Raw genomic sequence first — 15,793 nt, 5'->3', positions numbered from 1 at the left:
CCCACTGGAGTCCCAGGCTGGCCTCCGCTGCTCTTCCCTCAGGGTTCCAAACTCAGCCCAAGACCACGGCCGCCCGTCACCGGGCACGATGGACACTGGGGGTCCCGGCCCCAAAGGGGCCCCCACTCACCTGCCCGGCCCTCCCGGACCAGGCCAGGTGCACGGCGGCGTCCGCGGCGTCCGCGGCGCTGCAGGGGCGGGACTTCCCTTCAGTGCCCCCCCCCCTCCGCCACCCTACCAGGAGCCCCTTCCGGCCGGAAGCAACCGGCTGGCCGGACCGGAAGGGGCTCGGGTTGTCCTGGCGCCGTGGGTCACCTTCCCACGCGCTGACACCTGGGGGTGGGTGCTGCCCCCAGATACCGGCTGGCGGGACCCGGCGCCCAGCCCGGGGAGGGCTGGTGCCTCGGCCGGAGGACCTGGCCTGGGCTGCCGCGCGCTCCCGGGCCGGCCCCGGGGGCGGAGCCTGGCGGGCAGGTCCTGCAGCTCCGCCCCTTTCCGCGGGCCCAGTCGCCCTTTGGCCGGGCGAGCTAATCTCCGCGGCCCAATGACGACGAGGCCCGACCCTTCCCGCCCAGGACCTAGAGCTACGGCGGAACGGGAGCCCGAGGTGGCTTCATTGCTGTCGCCGGCGCCGCAGCAGCGAGAGCTCCTCGGCTCTGCAGAGACGCTCGCTCACCTCGGCTTTCCCCAACGAACGCCCCCCCCGGGACGGCACCCAACTGCCACCGGCGCCTGCATCTGGATTTGGCTGCGAGATACTTGGTATTGGAAGGCGCAGGGCCCGGGGCCATCCAGGTCGTGGGCACCCAGCATCCGAGGAACATGGGAACCGGAGTCCCGGCCTCGGAGCAGATCAGCTGTGCCAAAGGAGAGGCTCGTTGCCCTGAGGATACCGGAGGCACCGAGGCCGTGCACGTTCCAGACTGCGAGAGTCCTGAGGCCAGTCGATCCCCGAATGAGCCAGGCTCCTGTGATCCAGAGGACTCTGGGCAGCTGATGGCCTCCTATGAGGGTACAGCCCGGGGCTACCGGGTACCTCCCTTTGGCTGGCGCATCTGCCTGGCTCATGAGTTTGCAGAGAAGAGGAAACCCTTTCAAGCTAACAACGTCTCCCTTAGCAACCTGGTAAAGCATCTGGGCATGGGTTTGAGGTGAGTAGCTCCCAGTGCCTAGGGTGTTCCGGCCTTCACTTGTTCCTGCTCAAGACTGCCGGCAGAGGTGGAAAGGCTGAGAAGGCAGGCGGGCCCGGGGTCCCAGTCAAGCGCCCAGTCGCCAGCGCCTGTGGTTTTGGAGGGAGACACCAGGTCGGAGCTCTTTGCAACAGTAGGAACAGATCATTGGCCCTGCAGGCAGCCTTTCACATTTACCCCACCACCACCACCACCATGTTTTCCAAAGACTTCCTTCTGGGATTAGCTGTGCTACTTTGTAGCTAAGTGGGAAAGGATGGTCTGACGGTGTTTGGAGCAGGAGGTTCTCAGTCCCAGATCGGCCCGTGCAGCCGAGGCCTTCTCTCCACCTCATTTAGGCACACTGTGTTAAGGGTTCCAGCACTCATCTGTTTCTTTCTTCAAGCTTCCACTGCAGGGATAGGGGAGACAGTGCCCGCTGTCCACCCTAAAGACAGGGTGATTAGAGATGCTGTTCACTCCATTCCCGCAGACAGCTCCTGATCTAAAAAGCAGAGTGTTTGGTGATGGTTTTCCAAAACTTGCCCTAGTCTCTCCCCTGCCCAGAGATTACAGACATCCCCAGAACTTATTCGGGCTGTAGGACCCACCGAGATCTCCATTCGTTCAGAGACTGGCGATGAGGAGCCATACCTAGTCACAGGAGCAGGTGGATGTGAAGACGGAAAGCATCGCCCTGAGGTCATCCTGAGTCAGTCCACACAGTAATCACAGATCTGGGAAGGGAAGCCCAGCTCTGACTCCTAAACTAGGGCACCTGTCTCTTCCCTTGTCAGTGCTGTGGGGCTGTGGTGGGGAGGCCGTATTCCTGACCCCTGGCAGGTCAGTGGGAAGAGGCCTGGTGCTCCTTGGACAGCTGGCTCTTTTCCCAGTGCCTGTGGGTGGCCTGTACTGGAGAATATCATCCCTCCAAGCTGCTTCTGAAACTGATGCAGTCAAACTCTGACCCCAGAGCTCTTTGCATCAAAATAAGACTCGGTACTAGCAGCAGCTCTAGAGTGGGTTGCAAGTGGTGGGGACTTTGTGGTCAAGAACAGGCAGGCATCCTCACCCCTTTGCCCTGAAAAATGAGCCTAGTCACAGAGGCTTGAAGCTGTGCCTAGCCCCGGACCCTGGCTCGCCATACCAGGATGAAGTGGGGTCACTGACACAGGGCTTTGGGAACGAGAAGGTCTGTAGCGAGGAGGGAGCACAGGTGAGACAGAGCTCTGACCAGTTCTCCCTTCTGACTGTCTTCATATCTTGCTTTTCTTCTCCCGACTGCACCCGCCTCCCTCCGCCAAGCCTACCCGGCCTCTTGGCCTCTCGTTTCAAAGTCCGTTTCCTCTGAGCCGGTGCAGAGGCCCTCTGCCCTCCTCTCACCTCGTCCTTTGTCTTCTCCCCCTGCTCCTCAGCCCCAGAACGTGCTATCATATTCTTTAATGACAGTCCTCCTCCCCTGCTGCAGTCTGTCTGCTCCATTTTATGTCCATCCATTCATTTGTAAATTCAGCAAATATTTATTTATGCACTGCAGACCCTGAGCCCTGCCCTGTGCTCAGAGATGTGGGTAATACTCAACTAGTCGTTGTTGCTGTCCCTTTCCCCAAGGCACTTAGAAGTATGTCAGACTCACATGAGCAGTATTGAAATAACAAGGCAGTGCGTGATGAGGGATTTATAGAGTGTGCGTGCAGGTCATAATCAGACCTGTCACGAATATTCCACTTGATGGCTTTCTTATCTACTTGTCATTTGCGCCTTCAACCATTCCATGAAGTAGCTAGGGCCAGAGGTAGCCCCATTTTGTAGGTGAGGAAACCTGGGCTGAAGGGCTTACATATCCAGTTGCTCGCGGTGTGACCGAGCAGCAGGTGTTGGTTGGACAGGGAGGAGAGTGGGCAACAGCGTGGCAGGCCAGGGGTTGCTTAGTGAGGACCCATCCTGAATGAGAGTTTGCAGGGGCTAAGATTCAGATACAGGCTGGGACAAATGTCAGAACCATAAAAACAGACTCATTCACCTGTTGACTACAGGCATTGTTTCTTGTGGTGAGGTCAGAAAAATGCTGGGAGTTTTCAGAGGCTTCACTGGGATATTATGAAACAGCAAAATCAGAAAACTTTCAGTTTAAATGCTGAAATTAAAAAAAAAAAAGACTTTAGAGGAAGTAACCAAAATGTAAGTAAACATTGGTTATTTATGGGTGGGATGACTTTTTTTCCCCTTCCACCTAATATATTCTCCAGACATTCACCTTTCATAATCAGGAAGAAAACTAATCATACTAAGGAAATGATTATCCCAGCGGCCAATGCTGTTTGGAGGTTAGGGCGTGAGGGGTGGAGGATGTGGGCCAGGAAACCATAACTGGCCCTTTCAACACCACAGACAGAAGCCCTGGCAGCAGCCGTGGAGTTAGAGAGGTGAGGGAAGATCAGAAAGCCCCTTCTGAGGAGAACAAAGAAGAGAAACAAAAGCAGTCCTTTGCCAGTGGAGCTGGGCTGCTGGGGAGACAGAGGGGACTTTTACTTGCAAAGAAGTCAAGGAGAGAGGCTTGGGCACCGAGGTGGGGGGTCCTTGGAAGGTGCCAGCTGGGTGTCCAGAGAGGCCGGTGCCTGCAGCCTGTGAGAACCGCCCGCTCACGCTGCACTTGCTCCTCAGGTACTTGAAGTGGTGGTACCGGAAGACACAGGTGGAAAAGAAGACTCCTTTCATCGACATGTTCAATTGCGTGCCCCTGAGACAGATCTACGGTGAGCCCCGCTCCTGCTCTGCTCTACCCAGAGAGGGCCCAGACTCCAGATGTGCCATGGAGTTAGGCAAAGAAGCTTCCAGTTTATGCAAACGACACTGCTCCATGCACTCGGTTTTCAGAGGAACCCATCTTTATAGTGTAGAGTGAGAAATAGGTTTGCTAACCTCTCTCCACATACCACTAACCATCCTGATTCTCCCTCTAGGTTGTCCCTTGGGTGGCATTGGGGGCGGCACGATCACCCGTGGCTGGAGAGGTCAGTTCTGTCGTTGGCAGCTTGATCCTGGAATGTACCAGCACCGCACAGTCATCGCTGACCAAGTAAGAGCCAGGAGGCAGAGGACAGTGCAGGATGTGACAGTTGGGTATATGTACCGGTCTATACCGGTCTAGTCGGTACTTTCAGGATGCTCTCTGTGTGCACAGCGTGTGCAAGGATGTGTTAGAGAAATAAGACAGACACACAGCACAGTTCCTGGAAAGCAAAAACGGCCCTGGCGTATCTCTAGTGAATGCCTCCTGCCTACCTTGCTGTAGCTGCGGCTCTACTAGCAGTGCCAGTACCAACCACTGAGAGTGCAGAGAATCCTCAGGTCACTGGACTTGGCTGAAGGCACACTTGGTAGGCTTAGAAGAGAAAATATAACCAAATGTCTGCAACCCTGTGCTAATAAAAGATGCACAGTGGGACCAGCCTTCATCCTGCCTTGAAAATCTTCAGCCAGGGGTCAGCTTCCTGCTGCTGCTGCTGCTACCTCAGGAGGTCTCTCTGGCTAAGGGCCTCAAAAGCCTTCTCTTCCCAGGCTCAGATCTCCAGGCGTCATCCCTTCTCTGAAGCATTTCTTCCCTCCTGCTCCTATAGAACACTGAGGCCTTAAATTGCCGGAGCCACTAGCCTTTTAGGATATCTCCCTAGCAACCTCCTCTTTGGAGTTCTCTGCCCAGCACTTCCTACCTGAGCCCTGCCTCAGCTTTTGGCTCATCTCCAAAGGAGAGCGACTAGCAGACGTTAAGTCCCATTAACGACAATGCCATTCCCAATTCTGGTTTACTAGCCCTGCTTAGTGCCCCCAGTCCCTCTCTGCCTCACCCCTGAGGTATCCCGAGGGGAACGCCTTCTAGAATAGTGAGTCTCCAGTTAATTACTGCATGCTCAGAGTGCCTAGGCACAGTGCTAGGCTTCTTGTGTAGTTAATATGAGAAACAGCCCTGCGAGGTAAGTAGCATGGTCATGCTTGTTTTACACACAAGGAAATGAAGAGCCATAGTGTTTAGTCACATGTCCAAGGTCACAGAGCTGCTAATTGGAAAGACTGGGCTTCAGAACCAATTTTCTCTGTGATCTTAACTATTATACACTACTATAATAACATGAAAGGTGCTCAATATACAGTAAAAAATACCAGGCAAAGTTTGAGCCAAGGGAAGAGATGTTAATCTCTCAGTGCTCCTACTCTCCAGGAGCTTACATTTTTTACCCAGGAGGTTGAACTTGGAGAGAGCACATCAGTACTAAAGTGAGAGGTCAGGTATTTTTTTTTTAAAAAGAGGTAGTGCTATGGACTTTGCTCATGCTCTTCCCACACATGCCAGCTCTGAGGGCTGTATCAGCAAACTAGCAAGCGCCCCTCCCCTCAGAACGCATACAGCAAGCAGAGAGACAGAGGGGTAAGTAAATGATTTATGACATAGCACTCCAAATGCTAGCCCAGATGGATGGGGGACACCAGATGACTCACTGCTGGAGGAAGATGAGGGGAGGAAAAGGAGTTGTCACCTGACCTAGACCTTGAAGGATAAGGACTTTTGCTGCATGGAGAACGTACAAGAGCAATGGCGTGGAGGAGAAAATGTAGTATAGTAAGCTCAAGGAACAGAGTGTTTTATATGACCAGAATACAGGTGCTTGACCAAGGGATGAGCTGATAGGGAGAGGCCAGGACAAGAAGGCCTTTGAAAGTCAGGTAAGAGTTTAGACTTTAACCTGAGGGTCATGGGAGTCACTGAAACATGGGCAGAGACTGCCATATCTTGATTCGTCTGTAAGAAAGATCACTCTGCTACTCAGATAAGAGGGGGCAGAGATTGTGTGGCCTAGATTAAGGCACTGACACCACAGTAGTGGAAAAGGGAAAGGAAGATAGCTGGGGAGAGCTGGGGGGGGTAGTGGCGTTTGGCTGTGGCTCACTGAGCTTGTGGGAGGTCTGGGGGATGACTTGAGGCTGTAACAGTCACAGGTGGAAGGGGAGGAGCTGCTCAGAGGGGAGAGGGACCAGTTTGTGGTGAGAGTGGGTTGCCCTGTCCTAGCCTATCTGTCATCTTGATTAAGTTCACAGTGTGCTTGCGTCGGGAAGGGAGGACGGTGTACCAGCAAGTCCTGTCCCTGGAGCGCCCGAGTGTCCTGCGCAGCTGGAACTGGGGCCTGTGTGGGTACTTTGCTTTTTACCACGCCCTCTATCCCCGAGCCTGGACTGTCTACCAGCTTCCCGGCCAGAACGTCACCCTCACCTGCCGCCAGATCACACCCATCCTGCCCCACGACTACCAGGTGAGGCTCCGCCTCTGCCCCTTCCATTGCTCTCCCTCCCCTGGGATCTGCCTCTGCTGGAAATCCCATGACCTGTGAAAGGGAGTCGCTGGAGCCAGGAATGTCACACTGGCTTCACCATCGCTGCACAGATGGTTCCAGTCTTCTGTGTCCGCTGCTACGCAGCTTACCTAGGGAAATGAGGAGATGCAAGTGCATGACAGATGGAGTATATTGCAAAGTATCTGAATCAGGTTTTCTGTGCTCAGAACTGAGTCTGAGGAGTGGGACCAGGAGGAGCCACACCAGAACCATCTAAGTCCGATCTTCTGCCTCCAGGACAGCTGCCTGCCTGTAGGAGTCTTTGTGTGGGACGTGGAAAACGAGGGGGACGAAGCTCTGGATGTGTCCATCATGTTCTCCATGCGGAATGGACTAGGGGATGGAGACGATGCCTCAGGGGGTCTGTGGAATGAGCCCTTCTGTCTGGAGCGAGATGGGCAGACCGTCCAGGGGCTGCTGCTACATCATCCAACTGTTCCGAATCCCTACACAATGGCTGTGGCTGCGCGCCTCACGGTAATGGAAGAGACCCCCAACACACACACACAACCTTACCCCTGAACCCTCTGCTGTCAGGCTGCTCCCTAAACTCACCTCTACCCCCATCATGTTGTCTTCATTCCTTCAACTCTTCTTAAGTCCCACCTTCGCAGCCTCTGGAACTTGGAGGTGAGAGGAAGCCAGAGGAGCCGGAGGGCTAGTCAGAGTCAGCACACCGGTGCAGCTTGCCCTTACGGTGTCTTTGGCCCCAACAGGCAGACACTACGGTCACCCACGTCACAGCCTTTGACCCTGACGGCACTGGGCAGCAGGTGTGGCAGGATCTACTTCAGGATGGACAGCTGGACTCCCCTGCTGGTGATGGGGGGTCTGACAGGGAGGTGGTGGGAAGAAAGGTCGTCCCTGTTTTGGGACCCGGGGTGGGAGGCCTGCTAATGAACAGGCCTTGCCCCCAAGTTAGTGATCCCTAGCCCAGGAGCTGTCAGGAGTGCCTGTGCTGATCCCTCCCATGCTTCTCTCAGGACAAAGCACTCCTTCCCAGAAAGGAGTGGGCATCGCTGGAGCTGTCTGTGTTTCCAGCAAGCTGCCACCCCGAGGCCAGTGCCGCCTAGAGTTTTCACTGGCTTGGGACATGCCCAAGATCATGTTTGGAGCTAAGGGCCAAGTCTACCACAGGTGAGGGGGCCAAGAAAGCACAGGATCCCAGGCCCTGGGGCTTTGACGTGCAGTCTGTTCCATGCCTCCCCTTTGCTTCTGCCCCAGGCGGTACACAAGGTTCTTTGGCCCAGATGGTGATGCAGCACCTGCCCTTAGCCACTATGCACTGTGCCGATATGCAGACTGGGAAGACAGGATCTCCGCCTGGCAGAGCCCAGTACTGGATGACAGGTACCAAGGGGGCCCACCTTGTGCCTTTCTCCCACACACTTACACTCCAGGTGGGACTCCTAGGTATACCGTCTGCCCCCCAAGGCCGCTGGCGTTGTGCTAGGATTCACTTGTGCTCCCACTGTGCTGGCTCCCAGACTCCTGCCCTGGGAGCGCCATACTTACTGAACAGGTCCCTCCTCTTGCCTCTCCAGATCCTTGCCTGCCTGGTACAAATCTGCACTGTTCAATGAACTATACTTTGTGGCCGATGGAGGCACAGTGTGGCTGGAAGTTCCTGAGGACTCCCTCCCGGAGGAGCTGGAAGGGGGCATGTGTCAGCTGCGCCCCATCCTACGTGACTATGGTCGATTTGGCTACCTTGAGGGTACGGGCTGCTGGTGGCCTGGGGTATAGGGCAGGCCAGGTACTGCCCTAAAAAACAAGTGATGGATTTTGCCTACCCCAGGGTATGGGTTGGGATGAGGGGGTCAATGGCAGGTGTGGATTAGCGATAGTGTCTCTCCTCTAACTCTAGATGACAAGCTAAGTAGGGGGCTGGGAAGCGGAACCAGGAATTCTGACAACAGTATGTCTCCCTCATTCCTCCAGGCCAGGAGTACCGCATGTACAACACATATGATGTCCACTTTTACGCTTCCTTTGCCCTCATCATGCTCTGGCCCAAACTCGAGCTCAGTCTACAGTATGACATGGGTGAGGGTCCCTTTCGTGCCTCTTCTGCCCTCTCGGCTCCCCTGAACCTATGGTTCTTCAGATTGTCTCCTCTTCCCCTTCCCCCCAAATAAATCTGCATTCTGCTAATTGGCTGCCTTCGGGGTCACAGCCAGAGCTCTGTCTGTTCCCTGCCTCTCCCCACTCACTTGTACATCTGCTCCCCAGCTCTGGCCACTCTGAAGGAGGACCTGACACGGCGACGGTACCTGATGAGTGGGGTGATGGGACCTGTGAAAAGGAAGAATGTCATCCCCCATGATGTTGGGGACCCAGGTAGGAACTCCTCCACCCCGAGGCCAGCTGCCCTTCCTTCTTTTGTGCACCCTCAACCCTACCGGCCAATGCAAATGGACCAGGGCCCCTCCTCTCCCACAGATGATGAGCCGTGGCTCCGGATCAATGCATACTTGATCCACGACACAGCTGACTGGAAGGACCTGAACCTGAAGTTTGTGTTGCAAGTGTACCGGGACTATTACCTGACGGGTGACCAAAGCTTCCTGAAGGACATGTGGCCTGTGTGTCTAGTAAGGGATGCGTGCACGGTGGCCAGTGTGCCAGGGGCATTACTGGTGTTTGGCTACTCTCTGTCCTTAGTACCTAGGTCTGCAGTGTCTTGGTCCCTCTCTAGGCTGTGATGGAGTCAGAGATGAAGTTTGACAAGGACCACGATGGACTCATTGAGAATGGAGGCTATGCAGACCAGACCTACGATGGATGGGTCACCACCGGCCCCAGGTTCGGGGAGAGGTTTCTAGGAGGCCAGTGGTGGGGACCGGGCACTCAGTGTTCTATTTGCATGGGAGTGGCTGGAGGTGCAGTCTGACCTCCAAACCTGTGCCCCTGACCAGTGCCTACTGTGGAGGGCTGTGGCTGGCAGCGGTGGCTGTGATGGTCCAGGTGGCTGCTCTTTGTGGGGCCCAGGACGTGCAGAATAAGTTTGCTCACATCCTCCGCCGGGGCCAAGAAGCCTATGAGAGACTGCTATGGAACGGTGAGTTGAGGGAACCTAGAGAGTCTTGGGGCAACTGTGGGGATGCCAAGAGCTGTCCTTTGCCCTTCTACTCCAGGTCGCTATTACAACTATGACAGCAGCTCTCAGCCTCAGTCTCGTAGTGTCATGTCTGACCAGTGTGCTGGACAGTGGTTCCTGAGGGCCTGTGGCCTAGGAGAAGGAGACACTGAGGTGAGAGGCTAGTTGGAGCCCGAGAGAAAGGTGGGTTTTCCTTGGAGGTGGGAAGCAAGTGCAAGACCAGGTTCTCACCCCTGCCCCCAGGTGTTTCCCACTCCACACGTGGTCCGCGCGCTCCAAACGATCTTCGAACTCAATGTCCAGGCCTTCGCAGGAGGGGGAATGGGGGCCGTGAATGGGATGCAGCCCCATGGTGTGCCTGATAGATCCAGTGTGCAGTCTGATGAAGTCTGGGTGGGTGTGGTCTACGGGCTAGCAGCCACCATGATCCAAGAGGTAACACACCCCCTTCCCCATCTCTCCACGGTCTGTGCCTGCTTCAGCCGCCAGGTTTCTTCAGGGCATAACCTTAGGCCATACTGTCTATTAATAAGCCCTCCCCTCATCCCTGGCATGCAGCCCAGCTCGAGCCTTCAGGTTTCTGCTGTGGTCAACTCTGTCTCCCCACAGCGGGGAGCTCCCTGAGGGCACAGGCCCTGCTGTCCATCTGTCCAGGTGAAGCGGCTTTCCGGGGGGCATCAGGGTGTATGTGTGACTGCCATCTCTCCCCACAGGGCCTGACTCGGGAGGGCTTCCTGACAGCTGAAGGCTGCTACCGAACTGTGTGGGAGCGCCTGGGCCTGGCCTTCCAGACCCCGGAGGCATACTGCCAGCAGCGCGTGTTCCGCTCGCTGGCCTACATGCGGCCACTGAGCATCTGGGCCATGCAGCTGGCCCTGCAACAGCAGCAGGAGAAAAAGGCCTCCAGGCAAATAGTTGGACAGGACAGAGGACTAAGCAAAGGAGCTAAATCTGGACCAAAGGAATTGCCTTAGTAAACCTGAGCCCAGAGCAGACCCTGGGAACCAGGGAGGGAGGTGCTGCAGCCCAGCCTCCAGCCTGGCCTTTCCTCCTTCCCTCCAAAACCTCCTGCAGCCCTGAGCCACCAGGACAATCAGACCCCTTCCCTTCTCTCCTCCCCTCCCCACCAACTGTGCCAGTAAAGAGGGGTCGGGGTAATCCAGGTATCACAATCACTTATTTATTTCTCTTTTCATCCCTTCTCTCTCTGCATGAAATGTTCTAGGACATCACTTGATTTCCCTAGGTCCATTCATGGGGTGATAAACACAAGGGTACACAAATAAAAGACCCACAAAGCCAGTAAGTGTGGTGTGTTTGAGCCTTTGGGCTCCCAAACAGGGCGCAGGAGCTGAAGCCAGCCCTCTGCCCTCTCCGGGGCACAGATGAACGACAGCCCCCCACCGCCCAGGTTTTTGCTGAGACTCCTCTCCCCATCCTCACATCTAACCTGAGTATCTGCCCTGCAAGATGACAGATGACGGGCTGTGGGCGGGGAGCTGTCCCTCATTTCTCGTGAGATTTGCCTGCAGGGGAAGGATAGGGTCTGGGCAGGGGGCCTCTGAGAAGAGGCCAGGGAACGGCCACGTTAGGGGAGGCTCTGCATCAGGAGGCTGAGGCATATAGTACAGCAGGCAGGAAGAGTTGCCAGGGGCTGGGAGCACATGGTCTGAGCTGACCAGCAATTGGTTTGTGTTGTCCTTGGGTACCTCTGACGGCAGGGCAGACAGGTCCAGCTGGTGAGAGTCCTCACTGGGGAGGGCACGAAGCTGACGTGACAACACTGAGGAGACAGAATCTTCAGGGACCAGCCAGGCCTCTCCCTGGCCCATGCCTTCAAGGCATTAAGTGTCTTACCTGCGTGCTCAGCCGGCAGGCGCCCCCTCGTGTCGGAGGAGTACATAGCAGGAACGAGGAGGAGGCAGAAGGAGAACAGCAGGACCTGGAGCAGGGGAGAGATGTGAGGAAGGGTTCTGGGTTGCACCTCTGTCCCTGCCTCCCGACAACAGACTCTCCTCCCATCGCCGTCCTCACCAGCACACAGGTGCTGCCGCTGCTGGTCTTGTTTGATATCTCCATCACTAGGGCCTGCAGTTTCCTCAGCTGATCGAGGAGGGACCTAGAGAAACGGGACGGTGTGAGCACTCCCAGGCTTGGCCCCGGGAGACGGCCTGGAACCCTCTTATAAAGCCCACTTCTCCCATCTGGTCACTGGAACTTCTCTTTTCATGCTACTTGACTTCCTGCTTTCATCCTAAATGACTTCTTTCTCTGTGGACAAAATGTCGTTAAGTTCCTCATTAAAACAAATCACAAAGCAAAACCAAAACTCACTCCCTGATTTAATCTCCTTTGTGAAGACCTTCAGTAGTTCCTGGTGACCCGATCAGCTCTGCACAGGCCCCTCACCAGGCACTCTCTGTGTCCTGTGTTCCTGGCCCATCTCACCTGAGCTGCTGCTCCAGCCAAATCCCAAGACAGGGCTTTCCCTGCCCAGCCCCATGCCCGAGCCCTAACAACACCACAACAAACACCACCTGCCTCAAGAGGTCTTCCTGACTTTCCGCTTCTCGTTCTTGGTATTTCTCACCGTTACCTGTACATCTATTCCCCAGTGCTGTGAGCATCCGGGAATCACACCCAGTAAAGCCCAAGCGCTGGGCCTTGCATGTGGGAGCTTCCCAGTAAGAACTCAAGAGTAGCGCAGGCCAGAGGGTGAGACAGTGCGGTAGTGAGGGGGATGGGCAGGGGAAGGGAGGGGTGGGTCCTGAGGGCTGCTCACAGATTCTGTTCCTCCAGGAGCTGCACTTTATGCTGGAGCTCCAGATTCTGGGCTGTGTATTTCGATACCCTGGGAGAAGAACAAGGCTGTGGGGACAGGCCCGAATCACCCCCTTCAAAGTCCCAACACCACCAACCACTGCTTCTGCCCCACCCAAGTCTTTTCCGTACCTGCTCTCTAAACCCCCCACGTACACCTTCTTCTTCCTGCGGCTCTCCTGAGCAGACTTTTTGTTTCGAATCTTCCGCCGCACTCGTTTCAGAACTTGTTCCTCCATCTGAGAGAAGACAGAGAAAGGGGTCTTGGGACCTTGGACTGAGGAGCTGGAAGACAAATGGGCTCGACCTTCTTGCCAACGCAGGAATCCCTTGTCTAGCCTCCCTAACCAGTAGCCATTTTGGTTTCCATCAGAATGCCTCTAAAGACCAGGTGTTAAGATCACAGGTGCCAGAGCATTTTTAACAATTTCATTCACTGAAAAATTTCTTACCCTGAATTAACATCTGCCTCCATGTAATTTCTATCCATTGAACTTATCTCTGGGGTCGTGTAGAACAAAATTCTACATAGCTGTTTTAAGGCTGTTGGCATTTCCTCAGAGTTTAAAAAAACACACACACAAAAAAACCCTGGACAGACTTCTTAACCCAACATTTCACCATCACTGCATCCTCTTGGTATCTGTCAAAGATACAGGCCCAAAACTGGGCACTTAAAATGCACTGTGATTTGTACAAAAGACAGCAAGACAGTCTTGCCTTTTTAGAGACAATGCATGTATTGACGCTGCTTCCACATCCCACTTGCTTTGCCATATCTCACTGCTGACTCATCTTGTACTTTTAAGAAGTTAAAATTTCTTTAATAAGTACTTATTTTATTACAGGGTCACAATACTGTGCTTGTGAAGTCACCACCCAGTGTTGAAACTTAAAACTTATGCTTCTACATTTGTACTGTTAGAAGGCTTAGTCCAGGCCGGCGCCGTGGCTCACTAGGCTAATCCTCCACCTTGCGGCGCCGGCACGCCGGGTTCTAGTCCCAGTCGGGGCGCCGGATTCTGTCCCGGTTGCCCCTCTTCCAGGCCAGCTCTCTGCTATGGCCTGCAGCTCTCTGCAGTGGAGGCTGGCCCAAGTGCTTGGGCCCTGCACCCCATGGGAGACCAGGAGAAGCACCTGGCTCCTGGCTTCAGATCAGCGCAGTGCACCAGCCCCAGCAGCCATTGGAGGGTGAACCAACAGCAAAAGGAAGACCTTTCTCTCTGTCTCTCTCTTTCACTGTCCATTCTGCCTGTCAAAAAAAAAAAAAAAAAAAAAAAGAAGGCTTAATCCAGCCTCATTGAACTCCCTAAAACAATTCTCCCATTCAGCGCGATGTAGATTACCACCAAGCCGATGAACTCCAAGTGGCAGAGCCCTTCCCTTGCACAGTCCTGCCCAAGGCCCTACGCTAATGTTGCATTGATAATTCTGAAATCTTTTTTCTTAGAACACCAAAATGTGTTAGAAGCCTCACAAAACCAGGATCCACCCTTGCATCTAGCATATTAACCAACAACTCTGCTAAGATGTTCACCTCTTAAGTGTATCTTATTTTTGACACTGATATTACACACATCTATAGGATACAGAGTGACATTTAAGTAATGTATACAATGTAAAAATAAGTAGGGCAGGGTAACTGGCACATGTATCACTGCAGACATTTATCATTTCTTTGAATCAGAAACTGAATATCCTCTCTGCTAGCTATTTTGAAATGCAGCTGCTACCAAGCATAACGTTAGAAGTGACTCCTATCTGACTGCATTCCGGTACAGGTCGACCAGCCTCTCTGCACTCTCCCTCCCCTACACCCTCCAGCCTTTGCCCCACCAATGGGAGCCTTACCTTGGTGAGAGGAAGCGTTCCAGGCAGAGTAAGCCCCTCCTTCTCCAGTAGCCTCTTCTCCTCCTCGGTCAGTACCAGCCTAGCAACCTCCTGAGGTTACGGGGAAGTAGGCAGCAGTTGCATGGGGATGTCCGAAAGAAATGGGAATTCCCGCCCCGCCCCGCCCCGTGCAATGTGGGGATAAGCCTCCTGAAAATCAAGTCAGCTACCTGCTCTGTTGGCTCCTCCACATACAGCGGAGTCATCGGAGCCTCCTCCTTCCCATAGCTCCCACTATCTGCAAAAGGGCAATTGTGACTAGCCGGGCCCACGGACCCTCTCCTCTAGCTCCCAACTTTTCTGATGTCACTCACCTACGTCCACGGAGACATGCTCCTGTGGGAGGGAGTAAGTGTGATCGTGGTGCACAGGCGAGGGCTCGCAGGAGCTGAGGTCGGCCAACGACGCCGGGGGACTCAGCAGGGTGCTCAGCAGATCCTCTGCCTCCCAGTCGCTCAGTACCTGCACCGGGTTCAAATTCCCAGGCCCTGGCCTGTCACTGACACCCGGGTCTCGCGGACGTGCCGCGCCTCCCTGACGCGGAGCCCTACCCACCCACCTCGGAAAGCGGCAGCTCCCAATCCGGGGGCGCCTCCACCGACTCATCGGCTGCCTCCCCCCATGCTCCGCTCTGCTCGAGCAGGAAGCCGAGCAGGTCCTGATCGCCAGGGTCCAACGCCAGCTCCATCTGCGACATCTACGGCAGAAACTCAAGGGTTCACTTCGCAGCCCGGTTCCAATACGCGAGCCCCAGGCACGACCCCCAGCCCAACCGCCGGGTCTCTCCCGCCTACCCACCGCTCCTCTTCGGCTGGCCTTCCCCGCTGCCGGGGCGGCAGTCGCTGTCAAGCCCGACCCACCCACCCGCCGGACTCCGTCGCCCTCGGCCTCCAACACAGCACAAGTGACGCACGCGGCCCCGCGGCCTCTCGGGACTTGTAGTTCCCTCCGAGCCGGAAGTGGCTCGGGTGCTGCGCCACGTCCCGGGGGCGATGCAAATGAGGGGGACGTCCCCGCCCCGGGGGCGGGGACACCGGCGACTCGCCTCCGCCTTCGCCCCGAGCTAGAAAAAAGGAAGAGTCCGAGTGTAACAGGGAACTCGGGCGCCGCTGGGGTGTTTTCTCCGGATTGCGCCGCGCCCTGGCTTCCTGCCGGGGAGGGGCTGCCAGTCTTCGGCGGGCTCGCGAGCATCGAGAGCTGGGGCCAGAGCAGCTTCCTGCAGGTCCCCAAAACCATAGAGCGCGGGCCCAGGGCGCCGCCCGGGGGTGGGGGACGCGCCGGGGACGGAAGTGGCCGAGTGTGGCGAAGGGAGGGCGAGGCCGGAGCCGGAGAGCGGGCCCGGAGGACGAGCAGGGCCGGCGGGCGGGGCGCAGAGCCGGGCAGCGCAGGTAGGCCGCGGCGGGCCGGGCCGGAACCTCGGGGTGGGG

General features: G+C 55.7%; 4 protein-coding genes across 10 annotated transcripts in view; 2 read left to right on the top strand and 2 right to left on the bottom strand.

Moving 5' to 3' along the window:
* RGP1 (RGP1 homolog, RAB6A GEF complex partner 1) overlaps positions 1-458 on the bottom strand; it is a 36,389-nt gene extending 35,931 nt beyond the window's left edge. For all 4 annotated transcript variants that reach the window (XR_011380887.1, XM_070054112.1, XM_070054102.1 and 1 more), the window contains exon 1: positions 131-458. The gene's annotated coding sequence lies outside the window, so the exon portion shown is untranslated. The remainder of the gene's footprint in view (positions 1-130) is intronic.
* GBA2 (glucosylceramidase beta 2) lies at positions 424-10,958 on the top strand. Its single transcript, XM_008268999.4, has 17 exons — positions 424-1,151; positions 3,834-3,925; positions 4,133-4,248; positions 6,257-6,475; positions 6,794-7,033; positions 7,273-7,375; positions 7,540-7,693; positions 7,781-7,906; positions 8,101-8,273; positions 8,498-8,602; positions 8,789-8,896; positions 8,999-9,150; positions 9,255-9,361; positions 9,475-9,617; positions 9,694-9,809; positions 9,900-10,091; positions 10,370-10,958. Exons 1-17 carry the CDS (start codon positions 823-825, stop codon positions 10,628-10,630), a joined length of 2,736 nt encoding a protein of 911 aa, XP_008267221.2. The 5' UTR covers positions 424-822; the 3' UTR covers positions 10,631-10,958.
* On the bottom strand, positions 10,815-15,602 carry CREB3 (cAMP responsive element binding protein 3). Of its 3 annotated transcripts, none has more exons than XM_017339103.2 (10): positions 15,165-15,602; positions 14,926-15,063; positions 14,681-14,828; positions 14,537-14,604; positions 14,328-14,417; positions 12,609-12,715; positions 12,439-12,507; positions 11,691-11,775; positions 11,514-11,598; positions 10,815-11,439 (listed from the first exon to the last, which is right to left on the bottom strand). In XM_017339103.2, the coding sequence occupies exons 1-10, from the start codon at positions 15,600-15,602 to the stop codon at positions 11,102-11,104; spliced, it is 1,566 nt and encodes a 521-aa protein (XP_017194592.2). In that variant the 3' UTR covers positions 10,815-11,101. The 3 variants fall into 3 exon arrangements, with proteins under 3 accessions (XP_017194592.2, XP_069910164.1, XP_069910161.1); XM_070054063.1 differs by having other exon boundaries at positions 15,161-15,449; XM_070054060.1 differs by lacking the exon at positions 14,926-15,063.
* Positions 15,534-15,793, top strand: part of TLN1 (talin 1) — a 32,217-nt gene continuing 31,957 nt past the window's right edge. For both annotated transcript variants that reach the window (XM_051856512.2, XM_008268739.4), the window contains exon 1: positions 15,534-15,754. The gene's annotated coding sequence lies outside the window, so the exon portion shown is untranslated. The remainder of the gene's footprint in view (positions 15,755-15,793) is intronic.

Source organism: Oryctolagus cuniculus, chromosome 1 (assembly GCF_964237555.1).
Source record: "Oryctolagus cuniculus chromosome 1, mOryCun1.1, whole genome shotgun sequence".
Taxonomy (NCBI): Eukaryota; Metazoa; Chordata; class Mammalia; order Lagomorpha; family Leporidae; genus Oryctolagus; species Oryctolagus cuniculus.
Note: the sequence above shows the minus strand (reverse complement) of the source record. Positions and strands in the feature narration are given on the sequence as shown.

Excerpts from the sequence above, each read along its gene's own strand:
- GBA2 (XM_008268999.4), top strand. The coding sequence starts at position 823 with ATGGGAACCGGAGTCCCGGCCTCGGAGCAGATCAGCTGTGCCAAAGGA. Across the intron at positions 6,476-6,793 it reads TCCTGCCCCACGACTACCAG|GACAGCTGCCTGCCTGTAGG; the intron begins GTGAGGCTCCGC and ends TTCTGCCTCCAG. Across the intron at positions 9,362-9,474 it reads TGGGTCACCACCGGCCCCAG|TGCCTACTGTGGAGGGCTGT; the intron begins GTTCGGGGAGAG and ends GCCCCTGACCAG.
- CREB3 (XM_017339103.2), bottom strand. The coding sequence starts at position 15,602 with ATGGTTTTGGGGACCTGCAGGAAGCTGCTCTGGCCCCAGCTCTCGATG. Across the intron at positions 14,605-14,680 it reads GCATGTCTCCGTGGACGTAG|ATAGTGGGAGCTATGGGAAG; the intron begins GTGAGTGACATC and ends GCCCTTTTGCAG. Across the intron at positions 12,716-14,327 it reads GAACGCTTCCTCTCACCAAG|ATGGAGGAACAAGTTCTGAA; the intron begins GTAAGGCTCCCA and ends GTCTTCTCTCAG.